At 40.0% G+C, this 24,324-nt stretch overlaps 1 protein-coding gene and 1 pseudogene across 4 annotated transcripts; one reads left to right on the top strand and one right to left on the bottom strand.

Annotated features, from left to right (window-relative positions):
* Positions 1-24,324, bottom strand: part of LOC124392121 — a 40,357-nt pseudogene that overhangs the window by 9,753 nt on the left and 6,280 nt on the right.
* LOC124392120 lies at positions 20,719-24,280 on the top strand. 4 transcript variants are annotated; one of them, XM_046858811.1, is made up of 6 exons: positions 20,719-20,848; positions 21,056-21,409; positions 22,049-22,204; positions 22,300-22,333; positions 22,851-22,982; positions 24,145-24,247. In XM_046858811.1, the coding sequence occupies exons 1-6, from the start codon at positions 20,779-20,781 to the stop codon at positions 24,245-24,247; spliced, it is 849 nt and encodes a 282-aa protein (XP_046714767.1). In that variant the 5' UTR covers positions 20,719-20,778. The 4 variants fall into 4 exon arrangements, with proteins under 4 accessions (XP_046714767.1, XP_046714768.1, XP_046714766.1 ...); XM_046858812.1 differs by lacking the exon at positions 22,851-22,982 and having other exon boundaries at positions 24,145-24,280; XM_046858810.1 differs by lacking the exon at positions 24,145-24,247 and having other exon boundaries at positions 22,851-23,575.

The following is a 24,324-nucleotide window of genomic DNA, read 5'->3' as shown; positions in this document are numbered from 1 at the left end:
AATTACTGAACGTGATTTAAAAGGTGATTATTATGAACATAGTGAACATGGTGGAATAGTTTTGTTACCCTGAGAATTTGTTAATTTAGAGTTTTAATGCACTATGTACAAGTGTCAGGAATCCACCTGCCATGCCCCCTTCGGTGGCTGTCATGCCTCCACTCTCTCTGGAGCTCCTGGCTTAATCACGCACACCTGGGGCTCATTATCACTCAGCCCTGCTCCTACAAAAGCCTCTCACTCACACTCACTCCTGTGTCCTTTGGTACGGCTGTGCTTTTCCCCAATGACAGCTCACCTCCAAGCTTCCCAGAAGGTGACGTCATGCCTCCGACCCACTCTTCAGACGACGTCACGCCTCTAAATCCCTCTCCAGGCGACGTCTCTCCTCCAGGTCTCTCAGAGGAAGGAAAAGCACTCCAGAGTTCCTCTGATGGTGTTGTTATGGCTCAAAGCCCCGCCAAAGGTGTCACTGTTTCACTGATTTTCGCTGTGGGCGTTGCACGACCTCTGGATTCCTCCGGGGCGTCGCTCGGCCTCTGGACACCACCGAGGACGTTTTTCTGCTCCTGGTTTGCACCGAAAGCATCACTCGGTCTCTTACCTTCAACCAGGGGGTCATTCTGCTCCCGATTACCGCAAAGAGTGTCGCTCGGTCTCCGATCTCAGCTGCGGACGTAGATCCGCTTCCAGACCACCACAGTGGGCAACACTCTGCCCCTGATCACCACAGAAGGCATCACCCTGTCTCAGTTCTCTGCCGTGGAGGTTACAATCGGCCATGCCCCCTTCAGGTGGCTGTCATGCCTCCGCTCTCTCTGGAGCTCCCAGCTTAATCACGCTCACCTGGGGCTCATTATCACTCAGTCCCACTCCTACATAAGCCCCTCACTCACACTCACTCCTTTGTATGCGTTATGCATGACCCCATCCCTCCCTTTCGGACTCCGCTATCCTGCTACGGCTGTGCTTTTCCCCAAGCGCATCTCGGATCAGCTGCGCTTTTTCCCAACGCACCTCGGAATACTCTCTCCTTCTATAGTCTGCTGTTTGTGTTTGTGTGTCACTCACTCCAATAAACCCAAGCGAGCTGTACTCCGGCTTCTGCCTCCGTTTCATTTGACCCTGACAACAGGTTTATCTTGCTGAGAAGTCATCCAGTGTGAAGTAGTTTTATTTATTTGTGTTCAGTTTGCACATTTTCATGTTGTAAAATAAATCTAAAGAATCATTTGTGGGTTATACATCACACACAAAGGTTTCATTTTGATAATTTGAGTGGCAAATCTGTGTGATTGTGTGAAGATCTAATATATGCTGTGAAAAAGTGAATAAAAAAGAAGAAACTTATTTCTACTGCTATTAAACCCAGAGGAGGGAAGTAATAAAGTATAAATCGATTTTTCTGGTATCAGTATTTTACTCCACTATTTTTTTAACAGACACTTTTTTACTTTCACTCATTACATTTTTACACAAATATCTGCACTTTCTACTTCTTACATTTTCAAAACCAGCTTGTTACTTTAGTTTTAATCCACTGATTTGGTGAAATCTTTTCCACTAAGCACCGATTTCAGCCCACCAACAGATTTCCTGTCATTGTGTGTCTTTTTCAATCCACTGGTGTATAAAGTCCTGTCTCTCCCTCACCACAGATGTAGACTAGATTACAAAGCTAAGAATCACCAGGCAGAAAGCAACAAGAAGTAAAGCTAACGTGGATGAGACAGAGGGAGTCAGTGATGTAAACATGACTGAGATCAGACACATTTCTCATCAATAATCATCTTTTCTCTGCTTGTGTACTATATGTAGATCTTCAGCCTGGACACATTCATTAGGTAACAACATTTTTAATTAGTTTTGTGTTAAAATATATAGATATATATAAGGCTGTAAAAATTAAGATATTTTAAACGGTACTAAATATTATTAACGTGTATCAATTCAGCGCACATTTCTGTTTTTACCATTTTTATAAAAAATATAAATACACAAATAAAAACCTAGATATAAAATAGGTGGAATTGAAACCTCCAGCAAAACATACATTTATTCACGACGTCCCTTCTTTACTTAGATATGAAATAAATAAATAAACCCGAAAAAAATTTTAATCAGTAAACATTTGTTTTATTTCTGCACCAAGTCTCAAATCAAACACCAAATTCACCACGATTCACACAATTTACCCTCTGGGTGGTGTTTTGTGGGTTTTTCCCTCATAATGGCAAAGCGAACTTAAATTACTGTATTGATCGTACAGATAAAAACAATACATCATTCTAATCTGTAAAATGTCTATGATTATATATAAAAGCTTCTTGACTTTAAGAGGTGCAGTTTCTCCGGTGTCACCTGATTAACTGTCCGTGTGGAAACATAGCAAAGGTTCCGTTTGGTGTCCTGATGATTCATGTCATTTAAACCCCCATTATTACTTTAAAATATTTGCAAGAAATTTTTTGTCTTCATGCTCTATGTTGCATCCATATTTCTCCATGTCCATGTTGCTTAAAGTATTACAACAGGAAGTACAAATATATGGTACATTTAGAACAGATAGGATTGTGCGATTAATTTGCGATTAAATATTTAATTTGATTGACAACCTCTGTACAATTATACATAAAATCTACATATTACATAGTAAACCTTTATCACTCTTCATTACATCTGCACTATTTTTTATATATATGTATCTTTATATCTTCATATCCCTACTGTACATTCTGCCCAACATTTCACATTCATTTACATATGTGTATATAATGTGCACATATATATTAGACTTGTTTATTCAGCTTGCACACTTCATAATATTATAACCTTCCACTTCTGCACATTTCCTCTTCAATGCCATAGCCTTAGAACATCTATCTGTGCTTCTTAATGATGTCGACACATCTGTGCACTGTTGTAGCAGTGTATCTTCACTTTGCATTATTGCTACTTTTTGCAATTCTGGTAGATGACAAACTGCATTTTGTTGCTGTGTACCTGTACAGTGCAATGACAAAGTTATAAAGTAGTAATAACTACTTTTTATTTAAGTACATGTCTGAGCCATTATTTACTTTTACTTGAGTAAAAAAGTATAATCAGTACTTCAACTTCTACCTGAGTATTTTAAAACATGAGTATCTGTACTTCTACCTCCATAAAAAAAATATTCTTGTCTCTGAAATCAATTCACTCTTTGTTAATTTTTTACCGACAGCAGAACGGTGTCTTGTCAGTCCAAAGATAAAGATTAATGTTTATTAAACATAGATAAGAAGTGAAAAGTCTTACCTTGGAAATGTCTTGTGGCTCAGGTTATTCATTCCAGAAGATCAGCAGCATGTGTTTTTATTTTCTCTTTCATATGTTGGAATTGGTGGTGGTGTTGGGGGGGTGTGTGTGTGCTGGTCCATTCACATCTCTCATGTAAATGTTGCTCCTCCCTGCTCTGCTCTGCTGTGATGTTCTGTCGTCATGAGACTCGGCAGCTCTACGTGCAGTCAGACTCATACACGCTACAGTGAGTGAGAAAAAACTTCAGTGAGATGACCATCTCCACCTGGTAGACCTTCAGCCAGAGCATCCTGTCTTGTTTCAGTGCACTGTTTTGTTGAGGGGGATTTTCCCTTGGCAAGTTTTGATGATCTGCTTGGAGAAGGATGGATTTGGTCGAATTTGTCAAAAAACTGAAAAGCAATTGTCTTTTTTAAAATGCTGTTCGGTTTCTATACTGTAGCCTTTAGAAATATTTTTAGAAATGTTTATTTTTATTCGTTTTCTTTGACAATAATTAAAAATAAATTCCACAATTTCCTGTATTCAAATAGATCACTTCTCTGTAACATGCAGGTTCCTTGATTTCTCGATGTTTCCAGGAGATGTTTGTGCTGTCTGATCTCTGTGACAGTCGAGATGTCTGGTTTTGTCTCCCAAAACTCACATTGTAGCACGTTCACATGGTCCTTACCAGGTGTTGAATCCTCCCAAACACATGTTTCCTTCATTAGAAGAACAAACAGATTCTACTGTGATGGATAGAGACAGATATGCAAAATGTCTAAACACTCATTAATCAACAAAATGCTTTAAATAAAAACAAAAAAATACAAATACTGAACTGCATAAACAGAAAAAGTAGGCAATAAAGGTTGAAATGTCTGTAGTATCTGTGTTACACTGTCCTGCACTAAGTGATCATGTAAAATCAACAGTGCAAAAATAGATTCTGCATATGGCAGTGGACTTACAGTACATATAAGACACTCACTGGATTCCAACACAAACTTGCAGATGCACTGGTGACTCTGGTCTGCTTTGTACAGCCAAACTTCTCTTTCACCTTTCTAACTTCACCGTCACTTACAAGTGCTGAACGTTCTGCTTTAAATCTCTGCTTTAGGGACATGTGCCAGGTGTGTTAGTAAAATACACACATTTAATAGTTCACCATTTTCCAGCAAGTAAAGCTAAAGTAATAATATCTTGTGAGATTATGTAGATAGAGAAAAACAGTGGATTAAAAACTATGCAATTTACATAGTCCTTGCCTTTGTGATCTCTCAGGAAAAGGAACTTCACAATCAGTGCCTTCGCAACTTGCATTATTTAGATACCTACAGTGGCACAAAGGCAGAAACATACTCTAAATCAGTCTCTTGGTTTTGTCTAAAAGTTGTAGAAATATAAGTAGTACTCTAATTTCCGGACTAATAAACTTGCCCAAATATAAACCGCACCCACTGAATTTTACAAAGATTTATTATTTTAAACATAAATAATCCCTACCTGTCTATAAGCCTTTCAGGCTGATGGCATGGAAGCGGAAGTAAATCGAAAATGCTTTATTTAACCAAAACACATGCACAAGTCATAAAGATTCACAAACCAAAAGTATCCGCTCGGGACGAGTAATCCCCAAAGGAAAGAAATATCCAACGGAAAGCAATATCCGGAAACTAAAGTAAACTTCACACAAACTAGTAATCCACAGGGAAAGTACTCTCCAAAGGAAAACAGTAATCCTCAGAGAGAGAGTCAGGAAACAGAACCAGCGGGGGAATGCTGGTGGTCGAGGAGCCTCAAGATCACCAGCATCACCTTCAAGAACTCGAGAATGTGAGTTTATATAGTCATCCCCTTGACGAGTCACAGCTGTCAGGAATCAAAGCCGGCGCAGCATAGCGAGGCAGCGTGACTGTTATTGAGGGGGTGTGGCAGGTGGATCCCTGACAAAGCCACAGGTGTCTACATTGAAACTAATGAACTTTACACAGGCTTTGACGATAGTCAGTGTTTTTTACACAGCTTGTATCTAAACAGTAGCCTACCAAGAAAGTCATTGTTCACTGTCTTCTTTTTTCCTTTAACAACAATTTCTCTCGAGAGTTCATCTTTTGGCATCGTTGTGCATTTAAAACTCACCATTGGTGAAGCTTTTCTCCCGATGCCGTGCAGCTCAGAACACAGGTGAAGTGTGTTTTCATGCCCGGTTGTTTTCAGCGTGACGAATAAATCTCCTTTCCTGTAGACAGTCCGAGTGAGCGGCAGGTCAAACGCCAGAGGAACATCATCCATATTTATGATGTGGTGCGGCCCGATTCAGTGGGGGCGCATCTGATTTAATATAAAGAGTTTCACTGGTCACTGGTAATTTTATTGGTCTAATGTTAAGGGGCTCAGTTTTTTTGGTGGCATGAAGCTTGTGAAACCGGGAAAAATCCATAAAATAGCCACTTCATTGTTTAAGCTGCAGGGTTCAACGTGTGGGAAAAAATAGTGGTTTATAGTCTGGAAAATACAGTAATTAAAATACTTACAGGGTGCAATCTGCCATCATTTCATACAGCATTGTGATTATTTTGTTGCATACTTTTTGCAGTCCTGGTTCCTTAGCGTCAAGTCTCACGTGGACATATCTGGAAAAGACCATTACAATGTTTAGTCCCCTGTGAGCTGCTTCACCACTGCAATACAACATCATTACATCAGTAAGCAACCTTTATTGTACAGCCAGGCTACACATTAAATACACCAAGCATCTATAATATAATTATAAAATATAATTTTTCCTATAATAATGTTCAAGTTGATAATGCTGTCTTTACCTTGGATGTGTGGAAGGATTAGACTGGGGTCATGAAAAAAATGGGTTGCACTGCACAAGTCTGCAGGGGCTTTAATTAATAGCTAAAGGTAACAGTAGCATAAACAAACATTAAGATCTGGTTACTTACCCCTGAATTCCTTTGTCTCCTCTTCAGCAACTTGTATATCAGCTTTAATTATTTTCTGAATCAATCCACCATGAACAAACTCGACAAAGAAGAACAAACTAACGTTTTCTCTCACTTATCTTTTGCATGGAAGAACATACAATACGCAATATGGTAGATAAGTCCCGCCTTCTAAATTAAACAGCCAGTCGCTGATTAGTAAATTCTTTACATCCTAATAGTTGCAGCTACAATCTCCGGTTGCTGTTGCACACAGTGTTCTTTCATAATAATGATGGGAGAATAAGAAGCCAATTTCACACAACAGTGATGTCTGTAAATCTGCTGTTCACACAAAAATATTAAAATGAATTTAACAGTTTTTTTAAAAAGGTCCTGTTCACATTTATTTGTATTTAATTCTTTAGTAGTGTGTGTGAGGGGCTAAAGAGGGATGAGAGTGTGTAAATAACTGAGGAATTAATGGACGATTTTGAAATGAACAGAGGGTTAAAACAGTTATTTATTAGTGTGTGATGTTTATATTTATTCAATTTATTACATTTTTCTAGAACGCCGTAGCGTTCAATGATTATCCAGAGATATGAGCATTCACTAGAGATTCCCTCGAGATATAGTCAAAATCAATCACACATTTTATTTTTTATTTAAACTAATAATAAATTGCTGCCTGGTGCATTTATAATTAAATCTCTAACCGTCCCAAGGTTGTCCCATGTGTACTTTCCTTCGATTGCCCAATTCTGTGTTATATATCGAAAATCACCTCCTTTCATGCTCCAGAGCTTGCTCGCTCTAGAGGGTGCATCTCCAGACAGGAGGGAGATGCAGAATGCGATTTTGGCTCGTTCTGTGGGAAATTGGGATGAATGCCGCCCCTCGGTCATCTTGCCGGAGAAGTGAGCCGGGAATTCTGTCGGGATTTCGGGGGGTTTGGTGCAGCCGCTACATGCTCAGGAGCATGCTCAGAAGATCCGCAAGGAGCGGCACAGAGCTTCCAGGGGAAATCCGAAATGGAGTTCAGCTGCCGATCCATCGCGGTTTTCGGTTTCGGGCAGGGTGCGGACCACGAGCCGAAAGCTGAAGTAACTATCATAGTTTATTTACCACACAAACACACACAAGTCATGAAGAGTTACGACCCGACAGTAATCCACAAAACAGAAAGTAATCCACAGAACTGGAACGTAATCCACAGAACTGGAACGAAATCCACAGAACCAGTGGGGAACACTGGAAGCCTCAAGCAAGGCCGTATCCATATAGTAGGTCTGACAAGTGGGAACAAGTGCTTATATAGTGAAAACAGTAACGAGAGACACCTGTCTCTCATTAATGCCGGGAGCGGCAGAGCGAGGCAGTGCGACAGCTACCGAGGGGGGCGTGGCAGGTGCATCCCTGATAGTGTGTTGTATAGAAGTCTTCTGTATAGAAGGTGAGTTGGCTACAGAGACACAATGGCTACAGGCTACATCAGTTGTCACCATGAGCATAAGACAATTTCCATCCTAATTGTGTGTGTTACTACAAGCATTGAAGTATTCATAAGAGTTTGCTTTTATTGAGCAAACAAGTTAATTAATTTAAATGTATAATCGTTGGCTTTTTGCAGAACATTCCGCAAAATCTGCTCGGCTAAACCTCTTTTCGGCCTGAAGATCTGAATCAGCTGTGGACAGTGACGATCAAGAGAACCTTTTTCTTTTTTCAGGTTCTTCCCAACTCTTCTTCTTTTTCGGCTTCTCCCATTAGGGATAACATCTGCAAACATCATAGTCAATGGAGACTCCTGTCTGACCTCGTATATCAACCTGTCCATCACCACTGCAAACAGAAATGGGCTCAGAGCTGATCCTTGATGCACTTCCACCTCACCCAGAACCAGTCTGTCGTTCCTACTGCACACTTCACTGCTGTCCTCATACATGTCCTGCCTTTTCTCCTTCCTTAGTGTCGAACTTCTCCTACAGCTCCTCCTATGCCTTTTCCTTGTCTTTCACCACATCCCTCTTCACCTGCTGCTGCATCGCCTTGAACTCTTCCTCTTTTTGCTCTCCTGCACTTCCTCATTCCACCACACATCTCTTTGTCTTCCTTTCTCTTTGCAGATGTCACACCAAGTACGTTTTAACTGTCTCTCTTATCACTTCTGCAGTAGTTGCCCAGTCATCCAGCACTTCTTCACGACCACCAAAACCCCTGTCTGATCTCTTCACTGAATCAGACTACAATCACACTACAATCCTTAAGTTTTCACCATCTTATTCTTCTTTCAGTCCTCACTCTCCTCTTCTTCTTCACCTCCAAAATCATCCTACAGACCACCATCCGATGCTGTCTAGCTACACTGTCCCCTGCCAACACCTTACAGTCTGCAATCTCCTTCAGGTTGCATCTTCTACATAGAACATAATCCACCTGTGTGCACCTCCCTCCACTCTTATACATCACCCTATGCTCCTCCTTCTTTTTTAAATATGTATTTACCACTGCCATTTCCATCCTTTTAGCAAAATCCACCTTCATCTGCCCTTCCACATTTCTCTCCTTAAGGTCATACCTTCCATAACCTCCTCATCACCTTTGTTCCCTTCACCTACATGCCCATTAAAGTCTGCCCCAATCACCAATCTTTCATTCCTAAGTTCACTCTCCACCACGTCATCTATTTCACTCAAGAATCTTTCCTTCTCCTCCATCTTACAACTCACTTGCTAGGCACTGATGACATTTATCATCACCCATTTAACCCTCTGGAGTCTGATTTGCCGCCGGCGCCCAAACGTGCTTTTTTTTTCAGATGCCAGCAAAAAGAGCTGAAACTGCTCGGTTATATTTGATCAAAAATGTCAAAGTAATACATAATTTAAATCTGTAAAGGGTCTACTTTCATTTGTGTATGCTCACTACATAAACAAAACGTGTTTTTTTAAATGAATAAAATAGTCAGGGTGCGCCATCTGTCGCCTTTGTCTGCGTAAACTTTGTTTAGAAACGCGTCATCAAAAAGTGCTGAAACCCGGCCAATAGCTGACACACGGAAATAAAAAATATATCTTTAGACAGCTTAAAGTGTGTAGTTTTAGAATAAGTCGGTGAAAAAAAAACATATGTTTTCATTTAGTGTAAATCATGTAAAACCAAGTAGAAGCACAGATTTTCCACCGCAGCTCATTATCTGATAATGAGCTGCGAGCGGACACGCCCCCCCGCTATTCACGGGTAAAATAGTTCACACGTTGAGTCACACACACACACACACACACACGCCTACCGAACAGTGGCATAAAACAATGCCAGAGAATTTACCTTTTCATCTGAAGAAGATTGCGATTCCGACGAGGAGCGTTTGCATTTTAAAGAGCGAGGACTTTCCAGCAAGTTGCTACGATGAGTAAGTTATTTAGTCTTACATTCTGATCATATAAAACTCATATTGTTTGTAGACATCTCTGCCTAGCTTTGTCTGCATTGCCTTTTAATGTTACAACAAATATCCACCAATATCTGCTCATTTGTAACATTAACTGTTTGTGATTGTATGCTCTAAATATTGTTGATGTTATATAAAGTTATATTTTAGCCTCAGTTCAGTTTTGGTTGGTGTCACTGATCATCCTGAAAGGCTGTTATGTAGTGTTAGCTAGCAGAGATGTTCCGAAATGCGGAGGTGTAAATGCTATATGTACAATGCATGCTAACAAATATATATTGTTCAAGTGTATTCATCAAAAATACTGAAATATATATTGTTTGGTTATGTTTAGGAATGTGGCTGCATCACCCCTGCCTTCACTGGAAACTCACACCAGGCATCGCAGGCGTCGCTCCATTTTCAGTTCGACCGAGAATCATCCTGAGTAAGTACATATTTTATATTTTCCTAAATTATATTTAGTTTGAATCATTATTGCTTTGTATGACATGTGCAAACAACTTTATCAATGACAATATTATTTGCTCAGCTGTAAATGGTGATGGTGTAAATGTCTGAGATGCATTATGGTCTATGGCCCATCAACAAACATTTATCTGTCCTATTGCCCATCAACAAATAGGCCTATAGGCTGCACAATGCATGCTAACAAATATATATTGTTCAAGTTTATTCATCATCCTAAAATATATTGTTTGATTATTTTTAGGAATGTGGCTGCATCACCCCTGCCTTCACTGGAAACTCGCACCAGGCCATGCAGGCATTGCTACATTTTGAGTTAGACCGAGAATCATCCTGAGTAAGTACATATTTTTTTTTTATTTTTATTATATTCAGTTTGAATCATTATTGCATTGTATGACATGCAAACAACTTTACCAATGACACAATTAGTGATGTTCGTGTGTGTGTTTCATAAACAGATGTGATCAAGCACCTGCTCCAAAAAGGGCAAAGGCAGCACACACAGTCCACCATGTCATGGAAGGATCAGACAGATAACGACACAGTTCCACAGACTCTGCGATTCCTGCCTGCACGGGAACCTGAACCTCAACTGAGGTCTTCTGACTCTCATTCTCCATGTAGTCTATTTAAAATGTTTTTCCCGGACAGTGTTGTGTCAACTTTGTGCCACAACACAAATGCTCAAGCTGCCAAGTCAATAGCCAAGTGACACAAATACAAATGGAGAGATGTAACCGTGAGTGAGATGTACGCTACATTGGGCTCTTATTTTACATGGCAATGGTAAAGTTGCCCTCCATCATAGACTACTGGCGACAGAGCAGTATTTTCACAATTCCCTTTCCAGCAACAATTATGTCAAGGGACAGATACAGGAACATTTCGTGGAATGTACACATGAGTCACCCAGATGCAGACAAAGAAAATGACCGAAAGAGGGGCACATCTGAACATGACCGCATGTTCAGAGTGAAACTGTTTATGGACACAATCCGTAAGACATGCAAAGCAATTTATCATCCTAGAAGACATTTAGCCGTGGATGAGAGGATGGTAGCATGCAAAGCTAACACTTGGAGAACACAGTACATGAAAGCCAAGCCGACTAAGTGGGTGTTCAAGTTGTTTGTTGTTGCCCCGATTCCTCAAATGGTTACACTATTATTATTTAATGCATAGTATTGTAGCTCTACAGGCTGGGATTTGCAGAACCCTACTGTAGTGTATTGTGTTAGTTTTTGTTGCACTCTTTATTTTTTATACATACTGTACTGTATTGTTTTATTGTTACACAATTCCCTCTTTAATGCTGTCCTTGCTAATGTGTATTTTTAATAAACACAAAGGAAACACATTCCTTGTTGTAGTACTGTACTTCTCACTGTGATCCTGGCTCAGTGATCCACAGCTCATTATGTAATAGACAGCTCATTATGCGACCCATTGTCTACGAAGCTGTCAGTCACAGCATGTCGACGCCTCTTCGCATATGGCCTTTCAAAGTAGAAAGTGTTTTTTAAATTTTAAATCAAAGTATTGTTTAAGGTGAATGAGCAGGCAGGATGATTTTCACATGATTAAAAATAAAAAAACCACATTAGAAGATCTGTTCTCAAAAAGTCTCAGGAAAACATGTTTACTATCGGTTTTGTGGCCTTATTTCAGTGAGTTTTTTTTTTTAGCTTTTTTAAAAACCACTCATAAACCTTATTTTGTCAAAAATACAAACACACACATATAAGTTGTTTACATATTATGGTAGCCCAGGTTGTGCTGAATACAGTGTAATAAGCCTTTTGTCAATAATATATTTTAAAAGCAACTAAAAAGAACCAAATGTAAGATCCTGGTGATGCTGAAGTTAAATAGAGCTCACCGTGCCAGACGGGGGTTTAGGCGCTTGGTATCACGGAGGTACTGAAGGTTCTTGTGATCCGTGATGACTGTGAAAGGATGGATAGCCCACTCCAGCCAGTGTCTCCACTCCTCCAAGGTCAGTTCGATGGCTAGGAGTTCTCGGTTACCAATGTCGTAATTCTGTTCCACTGGAGACAGCTTTTTTGAGAAGTAGGTGCAGGGATGGAGTCGAGGGGGAGTCCCCGACTGCTGGGAGTGGGTGGCCCCTACACCCATGGAAGATGCGTCCACCTCGACAACAAACGGGAGCTGGAGGTCAGGATGACGGAGAAGCGGAGCGGCACAGAACCTCTTGCGTAGCTCCTTGAAGGCCTTTTTTGCCTCTGGGGTCCAGGAGAGAGTCTTGGCTTTCCCTCACAGGAGAGGCGTGAGTGAGGCGGTAACCAGGCTGAAACCTCTAATGAACCGGCGGTAGAAGTTGGCAAAGCCTAGAAACCTCTGGAGTTCCTTGATCAAGGTGGGAATGGGCCAATCCCGTACGGCCATCACCTTTTCTTACATCCATCCTGATGCCTGCTGCATTGATGATTTAACCCAGGAACTGTATATCCGCGCGATGGAATTCACACTTGGGAAGGTTGAAATATAGCCAGTGTTCTCGCAGCCTGGCTAGGACCTGGGTAGCTTAGCCCCAGGCTTTAGATCAATGGCACAGTCCCACGGCAGGTGTGGGGGTAACTGATTGGTGGCCTCCTCACTAAAGATGTCAGAGAAGGCCCGATATTCATGCGGGATCTCCACCTGAGCGGGCTGGGGAGCTCCTACCACTTGAGTAGCTGCCAGGGTTAAGGTGGTCCAGAGGGGAGTCGGGAGTGGACATAAACACTTCTGCCGGCAGGCGGGGCACCATTCCAAGATGTCGCACGGGTCCCAGGAACAAGTCGGGGAGTGCTTGGCTAACCAGGGACGACCCAGGATCACATCCACTGTCGAATCCTCCAGTACGAGAAGTTGAATCTCCTATTGGTGGAGCACTCCGACTTGGAGGACGATGAGTGGAGCACAGTACTTCACCTTGCACCTTGCTTCATCCTGCCGAGACAGCCGCTGTGACCCGAGTTGCATGGGTTCGGGTTCTGGAGTTGTTGGCACTGCCATAGCCTGTGCTGGTTCGACCTTGGAGGATTTACAGGCTGCCAGGTGTTGAGAGACTCGGATGGATCTCTGGATAAAAGCCTCAAGCCCCAGAGACTCATCATAAGTGTCTATCGCCAGCCGGAGCTCCTGATTTAGGCCTCTGCAATCTACAGCCAACAGCGCTTTCTCATCCCAACCAGCAGATACCGCCAGAGTGCGAAAGCAGAGGCTGTAACTCGACACCCTGTCTGTCCCCTGGTGGAGGTTGAGCAGCTGATCGGCGGTTGAGGTATCCCTCGGGGCGGTGCTAAAAACCTTGGTGAAATCACTCGTGAAAGCGGCGTATGACATCAGGGCCGGGCTTGCTGCGCTCCAGAGCGCTCTCGCCCACGCTAGCGCTCTTCCGGTGAGTAGCGTGATCAGAAACGTGAACTTTGCTCGGTCGCATCTCAATGTAGATGGCCGCCTGGAGCAGGAAGCCATGATATTCTGCCGCGTTTCCTGGAAAAGAAGGCTGGGAGAGCCATCGGGCTGCCGGATGGTGGAGGAGTTTGGTGCACGGCTTCCGGGCTGGGAAACCTCCCGAAGCGCAGCGGTGAGCTCCCTCACGAACTCGGACGTGGCAACGCGCTGGTCCTCCGCTAACCCAGATGCGGCAGCGGGCTGGTCCTCCATGCTGAGGTATCGCGGTTTCTTTCCTTCCGTGTTCTGGTGCCCCTCGGTTTGTGAAGGTCCGTTCTTCTGTCAGGCGAAAGAATGTGCTGGAAACCGAAGTGAAATCCACAAGGCTTTTTAATGAGAAATAACAGGGCAAAGCACGAAACGGGAAACCGTAATGAAACCCCAGGTTTGCTAAACCAGGAGAGAGCTGTGATCAGACAGATGCAAAACAAAACCACATAGAGTCACGTAGCCAACGATAAACAATACTGTGAAGCTTGGGTAGTCCGACAGTGTTCTGTTGCCTAAGCTGTAGAACGGACAATGAGATGGTGGAGGAACGGGGGTTATATAGTATGGGAACTGATAAGGGCCATGTGTAGCTGATTAGTAAGTGGGAGAGTGGCTTGGAGTGATAGGTGAAGGTGTGGCTGGTGAATCCCTGACAATTATAGATTTCTAAATCTTGCACTATGCACTATGAGTTTTATATTTTTTTTCCATAATTTACTCACTGTCAAGTTTAATAATGTTGATTAGTTGGTGTTTGTTAGTATTTGTAGCCTCCACAAGTTTCACCACAAAGGATCTGTAGAAAGTGTGATCAGTGAATCTGACGTCCTTCAACATCAACGAACAGTTTCCTTTAAGCAGCTCATCCTCAGTAACGTCCACACATCCTTCATATCCTGCACCCTCATGTGTGCCAACAAAGCTTCATTCAAATACAACCTGATTATTAGCACACCACCGAACATGTGGTGTTTGTGTGAAGACTCGACATTGCAGGAGCGCTTTGAAACCCAGATGAGCTTCTACAGTAATGTGAGGATCTGCACTGATGGAGTCTGTGGGGGGAAACATTACAATCTACATGATTTGGAGCATTTTATAAAAATTGTAGCATATTGTAATGAATGTTAGGACACTTGTGTGTTGTTGGACTTGTGTGTTGTGGGTCACTAACCCACGCTGACAGAGAGCCAGAAGATAAAAATAGTAAGAAAGGATCATGATGCCTGAAAGACTTGTGTGGAGTTTTTACAGATTTCCTGATACAAACACAAACAATGGCAGGATAATAAACACATTAAATATAACTCTAAGATCAGCATTGATGAAAAAATAAATGTAGTAGATGCTGAGATAATCTCCGTGTCGCTTGTCTGGGAGCAGAGCATGCTAGGTTGGTTCCCGAGGGACATGTGAGTGCTCCACTCCCAGTGAACACTCTTTGAGGAGGTTCATAGTTCTGGCCCCGCTTTTGCTAAAGGAATGCGCCATTTGAGGACCTGGAGCTAGCAGCCAATCCAGCATTCCAACAGTCCCCTTTGGTTTGGGGAAAGCCTTATTCAGCCTGGCCCCTTAAAAAATGTGAATGGAATGATTCCCTCTGTTGTACAGATGTTTGCTTTGCCTCCTCCTCCTAAGTCCTATGGGAACTAGACGTGGGAGACACATTGGGCGGCCAGGAAGCCAGAGCTTTGCTGTGCAACAAACTTAGCTCTCAGGGCATCTAAAGAAACCACTAGGGCCATTGGCCGGTCAATTGCCACTTTTGTGTCTACTAAAGGCACCTGGTATCTCCCATGTCACTCTTGCGGGGCTGCTCGACGGGTGGTGGAAGGACAGTTTTCTCTTTGCTTTTACCTTTAATGAATGAGATTATTGCAGGTCTCTACTTCACCACCTTGTGGATGTCTTTATCACCTGATGTGGCCTGAGCAGGAAGTTATGAATACATACATTTGGGACTCAACAATGTTCCAGGCACTCGTCAGCACCTCACTTTTATATATAAAGTTGTAGAATTATGGTATATTTTGAATGCGTTCTTTCTAGTGTCAAGTCTTTATTTTGACATAGAAATAAAATTGTCTGATGATTTGAATAACACTGAAATAAACTTGTTTAAATACAGAGAACAGAACACTTCATGACTCTCTGCTCTCCCCTTCAGCCACTGCTCATAACCTTGCGGTAACTATGGACAATGAACTGTCATTCCTCCCACATGTTGCTAATGTGGCTCATTCCTGTTGATTTCTTCTCTTTAACATCCGAAGGATTCGACCATTTCTGTCCACACAGGTGCCCAGGTGCTTGTTCAGTCTCTTGTCATTTCAAGACTCGACTACTGCAGCTCTCTGCTGGCAGGTATTTCCCTGAACGCTATTCATCCACTGCAAATTATCCAAAATGCAGCTGCACGACTTGTGTTCAATCAACCCAAGTTCTCCCACACCACCCCACTGCTGCGCTCCCTTCACTGGCTTCCAGTAGCTGCACGTATCAGATTCAAAACACTGATGCTTGCCTACAAGGCCAAAATGGACCAGCAACATCTTACCTCAGTGACCATCACATCTCGCACGCTATCTGAGATCCTCCAGCACTGCTCGACTGGTACCACCTTCTCTCAGAATGAGAGGTAAGTATACTTCAAAGCTCTTCTCTGTTCTGGCACTGAGGAATTAAGAGTTTGTAAACTAAAAATGAAGAGAAGCAAATACTTTTTACTTCCCAAACTTCTGACTTTTTATGTCACAGCAAACCGTGACAGGTACGAACTGAAGCGTGAATTTTGTGTACCTTTACACCACTACATCCTGTCTTCTTCAGGACAGAGTCATGTCCATCTTCTGATTAATAAAGACTGTATCAGAGGTTTTTTTTCTTCATTTCATCCATTAATTTCATTATTGAGCATTTCAAGACTGGAAGCATCCTGGACTACTGCCGCTCTCTGCTGGCAGGTCGACCTCTGAACTCAATTGTGCACTGCCTGAGATCACTCTCGTGTTCATCAAGACTCTTCTCTGTTCTGGCAACAAGGTGGTAAAACGAACTTTCCCTAGATTTCTAACAGCTGAATCACTGGCTGTCTTCAAACAATGGGTGCAGACCAACCACTTCCTGAAACAATTCAACACAAATGCATTTATTTATTTATTTATTTATTTATTTATTTATTTATTTATTTATTTATTTATTTATTTATTTATTTATTTTTTTTTTTTATTTATTAAAAAGCATGTAACAGTTCCTCTCCACTGAGTTCTACGCTGATGGTATCTTGAGTTTGTAATCAATGTTTATTTATTGATGGAGACTCAAAGCACTTTAATGTAAAATGTAAACCTAATTTTAGACATTTCTACACGCAGCCTGAACAAAAGAACTGCAGTCTAGCTGGTGACTAAGAGCACTTTTTTATTTTCATGGAAAGTCATGACAACATTCTTAAATTTTTGGTCTTTACATGAAACCTTTTTGAATGAACATTTGGAAGAATTGATTTAAAACACATCATGCAGACTTCAGTAAGTGGACCATGTTCCCTAATCAGTTCAGTGTAGTGTTTAATGTAGTGGTGTTTTGGTCGTAGTGTGAAGTGAGGAAAGGTTGAAAGCAGAATGTTTCTATGCTCTGACACTTTGTAGTAAAGTAAAATGGCTCTTAAACTGAGTAAACTGAGATGCCACAATTAATGCAACAACGTCCTTGAGGAGCAGGAGAACTTCCCACTCACTCTCAGGAATGCTATAGTCAATAAGTAGAGGATCCTTCTTTGAAGAAGCCATAGCAGTGTTATTTTCTCTGCAGTGTGTGTATGTGTGTGTGAGAGAGAGAAAAAGAGAGTGTGTTTGCATATTTTCATTTTTAACATCTGTTTAACATCTGCAGCAGATAGAAACAGGAATGAGTTCACTATCAAAAGCTACACTCGATAATGTGTTCCATAACGCTATAAGAACACTGTTTGGTTGACCGGATATCAAGTGTGTGTGTGTGTGTGTGTGTGTGTGTGTGTGTGTGTGTGTGTGTCAAACACGCCAAGAATTTTGCTTAAATAACCTCCACGGGTGACGTCATCTAAAGGCTATAAATAGATACACAATGGACACACCTTCTTTGTCTTCAGAGACTGTGTGTGTGTGTGTTTGTGTGTGTGTGTGTGTGTTCCTCAAAGCGAGCCAAATTTTCTGTTCCCTCCGGTATTATGAAAATTCAGAGCACCGCCTCTGAGAGCTCCTCGTGTGATGAAAGCGTTGTGGAAGTTTTCCAGGTGGTGACACGTAATTTACACTGGGCACTTGAGCTTTTTTTTTTTTTACTAACAATCCGAAAAAGATTTCTCTCATTCACTCTCTTATTTCTCTCATGTCTTCATACCCACAGTGTCGATCTATTCGATCATATCAAACAATAATGTCCCCAGTGAAAGAGACGATTGAACGCTATCTCTCTCCTGACAGTGTGTCATGGCTTAGAAGCCGCCCTCCCTACCAAGCCATGTAGAGCACTGGTAGTGAAGGTGTTTTAGGCAGTGGGTCACCATGGTGGTTTTGCAGGTGTCTCAGGTGGACCTGCTGAAAGACATGAACTTGGGCAGGGGCTGTTTTGCTGGATTCAGTCTCAATGTTGGCTCACCTGCCACCTGAACGTGCTGAACACGTGCTGAACTCCATAAATATCATAAAGTATAGCAGCTGGAATGTTCCCATAGTGTTCTGAAACACAGCATCTCAATCCTAATTTTTCAGGGAAAAGTTACACTCAAACACACAAAAACACTAAATCCTAACACCGACAGACAGAGGGTCAAAATGGCGGGATGTGTCTCAGGCACATGAAGAAAAGAAGAGATTATCTGTGAGGAAGGAGGAAGAACAGGTTTAATGGTTACACAGTTACAATAGTTGAATTTAGATTTTTCTGCATCATGTGACAAAATATTTATTATTTAACAAAATGTACTAAAATAATGTGGCTGCAAAACTGCACACTGTCCCTGTCTTGTGTTCTGGTCAGTCAGAAGGCAGTGGTGCTCAGGTGCTTCAGGTGTTAAATTGGCCTGCAGTATTTGTCTGTATTGTTTGACAGATTACTGAGTGTGTTTCTTTAATGATGATTTATTAAACACATGTTCATCTGTAAAAGAGAAGAAAAGACTCCCTGGCTTTAGTCCTCCATGCTTGTTAGTGGAACACAGAGTTTACAGAGACGTGTCTTTTAGGAGATCAGCTGAACATCATCTCACATTCATCCTCTCGAGTGTTGATATTTTCCTGAAAGCAGGATTTTATATGTGTAATTTATTTCTGTAAATCTGCTTTAGGAAAATGTCTATTGTTAAAATCACTAAACAAATAAAACACAATAGAAGGAAATATTAGGGTTTGTGGTAAATGATCTAAATATAAACCTTAAATTTGCTTTAGAAATGCGATCAGTAATCATTTTACTGTCATTGTGTAGAAACACACATCATCTTCTTTACAGCACCTTAATGTAATAAAGTAAAGAAGAAGCTTCAGTTAAGAAGCTGAGGTCAGTGAGGGATGAATAGATGCTGAGAGAAGAACAGATCTGACACTTTCCCCAGCTGAGGGGTTTGTACCTGATGCACAGTGTGGTTACTACACCAACAGCAGATGTACACAAACAATAGTGTCCTTTTATCACTTTTTATTGATGTGTTTCGGTGCTTGAGCTTCTAAACAGATCACACACACATTATATATAAAATGATTTAAAATGATAGAAGATGTAAAAGAAAATTTCTTCCTCACTCTGATGTTTATTACTTTAATTAATGATCTTTAATGTAAAAGCTGTGATCAGTTTAATTATCAAATGTGATCAACACTTCCTTTGAGTTTCACACTGACCTGCACTTTCCTGTTCTTATTTAGCACAGTGTAATTTCCTCTCCTCTGTGTGTGTGTGTGTGTGTGTGTGTGTGTGTGTGTGTGTGTTTGTGGTTTTAACAGCAGATAGAAATAGGAATATTAGTTTCCCATTGTGGTTTCTGTTCTTGACCCTTCAGAGTTTTTTCTTTTCCTCCATCAGTGCTTTTAAACAGAACAATCTGCAGATACACACAATTATTTATACAAAACTCAATTCATTTATTCCCTCGTCTTCAGAAATCTTGATCTAACTGTTCAAAATCATCAATTTTTTATTTAATAAAATATAATATAAATAAATTTTAATTTTATTTAAATGGTGTAAAGTAATGTGTTGTTTCTCATGTATAAGATTTATTTTAGTAAAAATAGCTGTTTTATTATGCAGATATGAAATGATGACTGTATTAATAGATATTCTGATATTTAAAAATAAGAGCATCTCATTTCCCCTCTGTTATAATAAGTCGTTTTGTTACACTCTGCTCTGAGCTTCATCTCAGGTTCAGGGTTTGGTTTTTGTACTTCTTTTGTACGTCTCAGGAGCACTGGGTCAGTGATGGAGGTACTTAGGATGTGGCACTTTTTCATCACAGAACATCATCATGCAGATACAGAAAAAACCTACCCACTGTATCCCCATGTTACCCCGATACTGAAACTATAATAAAGCACAGCATTTATCTAAACAACAATATTATACACAAGAGATTATTATATTGATTATTTCAAGAAAATATCTGTAGTTTTATACTAATAAAATTTGCCTCTTCTCTCTGCTCCTGCCATAGTCACCACTTTATGTGGGTGTCCAGGTTCAGGTCATAAGTGTGAGTATTTTAAGAGCCCTGTATTAAGGGGGTGGGGGGTGGGGGCAGGGTGGGGTTTGGTGTGGAAATGTTGTCATTATCTTGTAGAATTGAATCCATTTCCTTTGAAACTTTGCAGACCTGTTTTTTATTTCCTCATTAGATTCACTGGTTATTTCTTTTTACTTTATATTTTCTGTATATATTTTGGTTTTTTTGTGTCTTTGTTGAGTTTCTTAGATTAGCATTAGCTTAGCCATCTTTTATTAATAATTTGTCTGTTCATTTATTTACCTCAGATTTTTTATGTTTTTTCTGTATTTAAATGTATTTATTTCCTCAGTATGAAGGAAATATAAATGGCAGGATGTAAAATAAGATGTAAGAAGTGTATTGAACTCTACAGCAGAAGAGAAGGACAGGATGTAGGAGGTGAAGCAGTTAAAGCAGAACACTAGAACATCTCTGTTCACATGCTCAGAGGAGGGAGTGTGTTAGAAATGGCAGCGTATCTGCTTCTGTTTACTCTGCAGCTGCTGTTTGGTGAGTTCACTACAAATAAATAGAAGATTTTGGACTAAATCATTAGTACTTTCCACATTAGCTGTGTTCAGGACGTCTGTATAGAGATTAGTGCACTCAGTTCTACAACAAACATGTTTTAAAGGGAGTTGAGCTGTGAGCTGTGTGTTTCTAGAGTTTACAGAGTGGAGATGAATCTTCTCTCTTCATGTGCTGTTGTTCTTTCAGGTCTCATTAGGCCGAGTCTCCTTCAGAACATTTCAGCTGATCTCATATCTGTTTCTCCAGGAGCAAACATCACTCTGCTCTGTAACATCACTAATTACTCACAGAAATCCTGGTATCAGATGATCTCAGCAGGGTTGAGGCAGATTATATCAGCCAGACAAAGCAGCCTGAACAAACACTTTTATGTGGATTATAATGTAGATGAGAGTCACTTTTATTTAACAGAAAGCAGCAGTTCAGTCAGTTTAGTGATTATTGGAGTTCGAGAGACGGATCTGGGGTTTTATTACTGTGGAGGACGAAATGATGAGACACACATTCAGTTTGGGAAACTCATCAGACTGAACTTTACAGGTCAGTAACTAAACTTCATTTACACACTTTACTGATGTTGTCTTGGATTTTTTACATACATTTTAATGCTATTAAATAATATCTTGTAAATTTTATCTTATAAAAGTTATTATTCAGACACTGGACATGAATTTTCCAGCAGTAAAACAGACAATAAACATATACACACATTTATAAAGATTATAAAAATTTACTTTAAAAAATAATTAATTTATAATGTTTTTTTATCTGTATGGAGATATATAATGAGTGTTAAATTTACATTCAATGAAAATAAATGGAAAGTTTTTTATGTGTTTTATTTATTTTTTTATACGTTTTTATATTTAGTTTTTCTATTTTTAGAGTTCAAATAATTAAAAGTGAAATGATGTCACTGATGTTGATGATATTAATGAGGGAGTGACCTGTAAAGTGTAAACAAATATCTAAACATATTATTTTTATTTCTCAAACAGTTTTCTGAATAAACTTTAATAAAACACTGATCAATATTACTGTTGCAGCACAAAGCTGCTTATTATTCATGGATCATTAATAAGATGATCTGAATGTAAAGTTCACACTGAGTCTTCCAGAAGCCTGAAGTTTCCCTCAGCACTATACTGAGATCTCTGTGTGCTTCTGTGTGTGTTTTAGGTGGCAGCAATAATGGATCTTCATCTGAGGCTTCAGATTCACAGCCGCCTGCTAGAAATGTTAACGACTGGATTAGAAATGTGATTGTAATGTGTGTGTGCTTCGTCTCCGTCCTAATAACCATCTGCATGTGTGTGTTCTGCAGCAGGGTTCTAGGTGAGACTAGAGGTGAAATTACAGGCTGAATATTTATTTATGATTTTATATTTATACTAATGAAATTCTCTTTAAGGAAAATGAACATCATGCAGCTTCTTCAGTCACACCACCGACTCCACTGATAAGGTAGGAACTCTTACATTAATGGCATTATGACTTTTTAAAGATGTTTCTGTAGCAGAGCTGCTGATCTGCAGTTACTCTGCTTTACTGTAATTACTCACATTTAATAATAAAATACTGCCAGTATTTATTCAGATTTTACTGCAATTCCTGACTGTTATGTGGCTGGGAAATGGGTTTGTTTTTGATTGTTTGATTTCATCTCATAATCATACCAAGACCATGATTTAAACCATCTTTATTTCTTATGGTCTATGTTTATTTTACAGGTTTGTATTATTAAAAAGTAAAAAAGTTTAATTTTGTGCACACATCTAGTACAAAGTTTTCTGTTGCAAAAAAAAAACCTGTTTAAACTGAACTCATTTCTTTATGATGCAGTAGCAATTATCAGTGCAATGTCGTGCCACAATAATAAACAACTGAAGAAATGGTTTAAAAACGATTTTAAGTAAAAACTTTCCACAATAAACAGAAGTAAAAAGTTTAGTGCTGATTCATCACCTGAATCTCTCTGCAGGCTGAAAACATTTATTATACCACTGTTCAGTACAAAAGAATGTCCACTGCATCTGCTACGAACATCAAGTCAGACTGCAGGACTGATTCCTAACTGTTACCTCACAGCTGCAGAGACACTGACAAGCACAAGGTGCACAAATATCTATCTATCTATCTATCTATCTATCTATCTATCTATCTATCTATCTATCTATCTATCTATCTATCTGTCTGTCTGTCTGTCTGTCTGTCTGTCTGTCTGTCTGTCTGTCTGTCTGTCTGTCTGTCTGTCTGTCTATCTATCTATCTATGCATGTTATACAGTACCTCACAAAAGTCAGTACACCCCTCACATTTCAGCAATCACTTTAATATAACTGTAACTGTTTTAGTAAAACTGATGTTTAGTTTCTATTAGAAGAGCATCATGTTCTGCTTCAAAATGTCACAGTACACCGACACACTGAGCTTTCACTTCTATAACCTCTAAAGCAATGCTGCAGCACTCATGCGTCTGAATTTTGAATCAGTTTCTGCACCTGACGCACACAACAGGACTCGACTTCTTTAATGGACTCTTGTGAGGTCTGTTCCAAGTGGAACCCGTGTTGTAAAACCTCTGTATGACCCTGAACACTGTACTGTAACTCAGTTTAGTATTAGCTCTGCATCTTTGTAGAGAGCAACAATTCTAATTTTTAAATCCTCAGAGACTCTTTACCATGAGGTCCATGTTGAACATCCAGTGGTCAGTATGAGAGAATTGGACTCAAAGCACCAGATTGTAACTGCTCTAATACAAGATACACAAATTTGTATGGTTCTGACAAGCAGAGAAAAACATGAACATGATGAATAGGACATGCGGCTTTGAATTTTTACACCATGTTCAGCTGTTATCACTGAGGGTGTACTCACTTTTGTTGGCAGTTAATAAGACAATAATGTCTGTACAGTATGTTGAGTTATTTTCAGAGGACAGTAAATCTGTACTGTATACAAGCTGCATATTAACTACTCTAAAATATATCCAAGTTTCAGTTCTATAATATTGTACATGGGAAGTTTATACTTAAATGGGTGAGGGGTGTACTTACTTTTGTTGATGGAATATAAAAAAAAAAAAAATGCTTAAAACATGGTAACAAATATATACTTTTTAGTTTATTTAGCTGTTAGAAATGAAAGCTTTAATGAGGTTATTGAATTGGAGTTTACACATGAAACCTCTATATTTGTATTTTATTATTAAGATTAAATAAACTGTTTGGATTGTATTTTTTAATAACATTATTTACACAACTTTTCTTCAGTTGCCAAATGCTGATGACCCACAACTCCTCCTCTCCTCTCCTCCTTTATTCATTTATTTTCTGCTTTGATCTCAGTATGTTTATCAGGTTTATTCTCATATAATCAGATTCACATTTAAAATTAAATGAACTTTTACACTGTTTTGTTGCTCAGACAATATTAAAATGTGTGAATTGTAC

The sequence above is a fragment of the Silurus meridionalis genome, chromosome 10, assembly GCF_014805685.1.
Source record: "Silurus meridionalis isolate SWU-2019-XX chromosome 10, ASM1480568v1, whole genome shotgun sequence".
NCBI classification, from domain to species: domain Eukaryota; kingdom Metazoa; phylum Chordata; class Actinopteri; order Siluriformes; family Siluridae; genus Silurus; species Silurus meridionalis.
The sequence above is the reverse complement of the archived record's forward strand: the minus strand, read 5'-3'. Positions and strand labels throughout refer to the sequence as shown.